The 3,693-nt window shown below is 36.4% G+C and overlaps 1 protein-coding gene across 1 annotated transcript; it reads left to right on the top strand.

The window, feature by feature from the left end:
* The first annotated feature begins 2,821 nt into the window (after positions 1-2,821).
* On the top strand, positions 2,822-3,364 carry LOC132628745 (uncharacterized). Its single transcript, XM_060344508.1, has one exon. The coding sequence runs from the start codon at positions 2,822-2,824 to the stop codon at positions 3,362-3,364; it is 543 nt and encodes a 180-aa protein (XP_060200491.1).
* Positions 3,365-3,693: the final 329 nt, after the last annotated feature.

Raw genomic sequence — 3,693 nt, 5'->3', positions numbered from 1 at the left:
ATTGGAAAAAGACACCAATTCGCATGTATGTACAGTTCGAGTGATGGTCCATTGCATTCCATTACGTTACATCCATGTCATCATGCTTACATGTTGTCATTCTACTATAGTTGCATTATACATCTCCAATAATTGTGTTGAACTGTCTGAGGAGTTCTGATCATGCATGACGGTGTTGGCGTAAGAATGAATTCCAGTATTTCTGTGTTGAATATGATTGATTAGAGAGTCACAGTGTCTGGTGAAAACATGTTGAGTATATTTTCGTGGATGCATCATACTCTAGCGACTTAACCGAATAGAAAACTCTAGGGCTAATAATCAGAGGATAGATGTTAGTGGAATTGTTGAGATAAAGATTAATTACTTGGCCCTAACAAAATATGAAGTAGGACCACACTTTGACTAGTCAGGTAGTTGGTGTTATTGTGGGAATAAGGGAACCGGAATAACCAGGAGTTAGAGAGGTGAGTTCGCACCGGTGTAGTTGTCTATATTGGGAGTCTTGAGGGTGTACATTGACTTATCTATTTATCTTGTTGATTTTATAATGTGTTGCGTGAAGTAATCTTAGGCGACCTATGATGCTTACCAGTACGTGTGGTGTACTGATGCAACTGTTGCTACATCTTTTTAAGGTGTAGATGTGTTGCAGGTTATTGCTTGAAGTTTCTCTTAGTGGATTACCGGACATCTTCTTACAGCCTTGCTCATCTCATTCAAGGCAGAGGCTGTGTTATTTATTTTGGTTTTATTCTTGTGTAATAGGAGCTCTTGTACCTGTCTAGACTAGATCCCGGGAACATTTCCGTTTTCTTGTATTGATAACAGAGTCATTATGAATATTTATCTTACATTGTGACCATTATTTATATTACTGAAAATAAAATGTGTTTGAATATTGGGTTGGTTGGTAAGGGTTCGCCTACTAGGTAATAATACAGTAGGTGCCCCCGCGGCTCGAAATTTAGGTCGTGACAGTTATGGACTGGGCTCGGCCAAAAAAAAATAAAAATACGGCCACTAGCTAATTTAACAAATAGTTGAATTAAAAGTATGACAACTAATCAACCATTTTAATTATAGCCAAATTAAAAGCAAAAACTAATTAACCCTTTTCAAATATGACCAAATGCATAAGATAAATTGATTATTTCAATTGTAACCCCTAATTAACACATAGCAAACAATTTGTTGTTTCAATTATAGCCACAATTAACTCATCCAATTAACAGAAATTCAATTGTAATCAATTTTTGGAAATAATTGTAAGTATAGCCAGATAACTCATAACATTGAGTCGTAATTGATTATATAGTTAATTAATCAATTTTTTTCATTAACGGATAAAAATAATTATCAATTTTGATATTAATAGTTTAAACAATTATTTTAAACCATTTTTTAATTAAATCTTGACAAATACACTTGATATTTATAGGAAAATATGTAAAATATATGAAATGACTTACAATATATATTTGAGAATATTTTTCCAAGTGAAAGGGCAAAATGTTATCGGAATAACTTTGTAAAATCATTTTTGATTTGTAAAAATGCATATTTCACTCCGTTTGAGATTCAAGAACTCCAAATAATTAAATAAAATTATTGGAGGACCAAAATTGGGCGTCAGCACTACCAACATTAACTTGTTAACCAAGAGGTTTGCGGAGGATGATACGAAGAAAGTCAATTTAGTAGAGGAAATGCAATATTTACCGAATGTAATGTACCACACCCAAGAGAGTCTATTTCAAGAAGGACCTCCTATTCAATTTGAGAAGGCAAATCATGTCAACAATTCTTAAGGTTGGGGGGGGGGGGGGGGGATGTAAAAGACAAAATTTTCAAGGTTCCGACTATCAAAACCAAAAGGTTCGGGCTATCAAAACCAATGGAAAGATCAATCGCAAGGTCAAGGTAATCGTTACGGAAGAAATGACCATGGTTGTTCGAATCAAGAGAATTACAACGATAAAAATAACTTCATAAATCGGAGTTCCAATCCTTACGTCCCATCGAAGGGCCAATCATCCAACTCACAAAATTGGCGATCAAATGATCAATAGAATTATAGATCTGAGATCATTATTCAGTGGGTATTTGCCAATAAAGAGAAGTTCGATTCTTTGATGAAAACCTCGATCGAAGTTGTGGGCTCCCACACAGCATCCATTCAAAAGCTTGAACCACAAATGAGAGATCTCTATCAGGAGCAAAACCCAAAGCAAAAAGGGAAACTTCCAAGCGACAAAATACTGAACCCAAAGGGTAATGGGAGTGGTTCAAGGGTCATTGCAATGCTATTACTACTCGAAGTGGGAAACTAATTCAAAGTCAGGGTGAGAAAGTGGTTGAAGTGGAACTGGTTGAGAAAGAAAAAGATGCACAAGTTTCCAATTGTTGTTGAAGAGACACAAATTGAAGTTCTGATCATTATGGAAGTTCAAAGTGTTTCGGAGAATTTAAATGCTCAAGAAGTGAGCAATGGCAAAGGCAAAATAAAGGTAACCGGAACACTAAGGCCCTTAACTCAACTTTTTTAATCTTCATCTCCCTTCCCTCAAAGGTTTGTGAAGAAAGACGAATACCCAAGTGCTAAATATCCTATGATCAATTGAAGCAATTATTCATGAACATTCCATTCCTCAATGCTTTCCTAGATATGCCGAGTTTTGTTATATATTTGATGGATTTGATAACAAAGAAATGGCCAATCCAGCATGATACGATGAGTGTCACCCATCGCATTAGTTCTATTATTTCCACCACACCCGTCCATAAGAAAATAGTTCTAGGTGCTTTTACTATTCTATGCATGGTTGGGCAACATGACTTTTCAAGAGCTCTTTGCGCTAATGGTGCTAGTATCAATCTAATGTCGCATTCAATATATAAGAAATCGGGATTGCGGATGCCTAGACCTACTTCTATGCGGTTGCAAATGGCCGATCATACGGTGAAGAGACCGGTTGGCATTGTTGATAATGTTCTAGTCAAAGTGGGTAACTTCCATCTTCCAATGGATTTTGTGATTTTTGATTTTGCAGTCAATAAAGAGATTTCAATTATATTAGGAAGACCTTTCCTTGCTACCAGAAGGGCACTCATGGACTCGAAAAACAATGAAATCAAATTCTATGTGAATGATGAAGAAGTGACATTTCAAGCAAGCAAGGTTATCAAATTTCCAAGTGCTTATGAAAGCATACCAGTGATTGATGTTGTTGATGTGGTTGAACAAGCCGCAGAACTCAAAATTGAAGAAGAATGTCTTGGCGAACCATTAACGCCTTTTTTGGTGAATTTTGATGGTGATGAAATGGAAGGGTGTGTGAAGACCATAAATGCACTTGAGTAATTGAGTCACGACAATTACAAACCGAAGACACTTTCTCTTAATCTCGAGAATCGGGTTCCGCCTCCTGCCAAGCCCTCAATTTTTGAACGACCGACTCAAGAAACTACCATCACACTTGAGGTATGAGTTTCTAGGCCCAAACAACATTTTTCCCATTATTGTATCCACATTGTTGAGCGATGATCAAGTGAAGTGTTTGCTTAAAAATTTTAAAAAGTATCAGCGAGCTATTGGGTGGACTGTAGCGAATATTCTGGGGATTCCCTCTAGAATTTGTGAGCATAAAATTTAACTTGAAGAAGATAGTTCGCCTAGTGGGTAGCACCAAC

Source organism: Lycium barbarum, chromosome 2, assembly GCF_019175385.1.
Source record: "Lycium barbarum isolate Lr01 chromosome 2, ASM1917538v2, whole genome shotgun sequence".
NCBI lineage: Eukaryota > Viridiplantae > Streptophyta > Magnoliopsida > Solanales > Solanaceae > Lycium > Lycium barbarum.
Note: the sequence above shows the minus strand (reverse complement) of the source record. Positions and strands in the feature narration are given on the sequence as shown.

Coding starts and splice junctions, on each gene's coding strand:
- LOC132628745 (XM_060344508.1), top strand. CDS start 2,822: ATGGTTGGGCAACATGACTTTTCAAGAGCTCTTTGCGCTAATGGTGCT.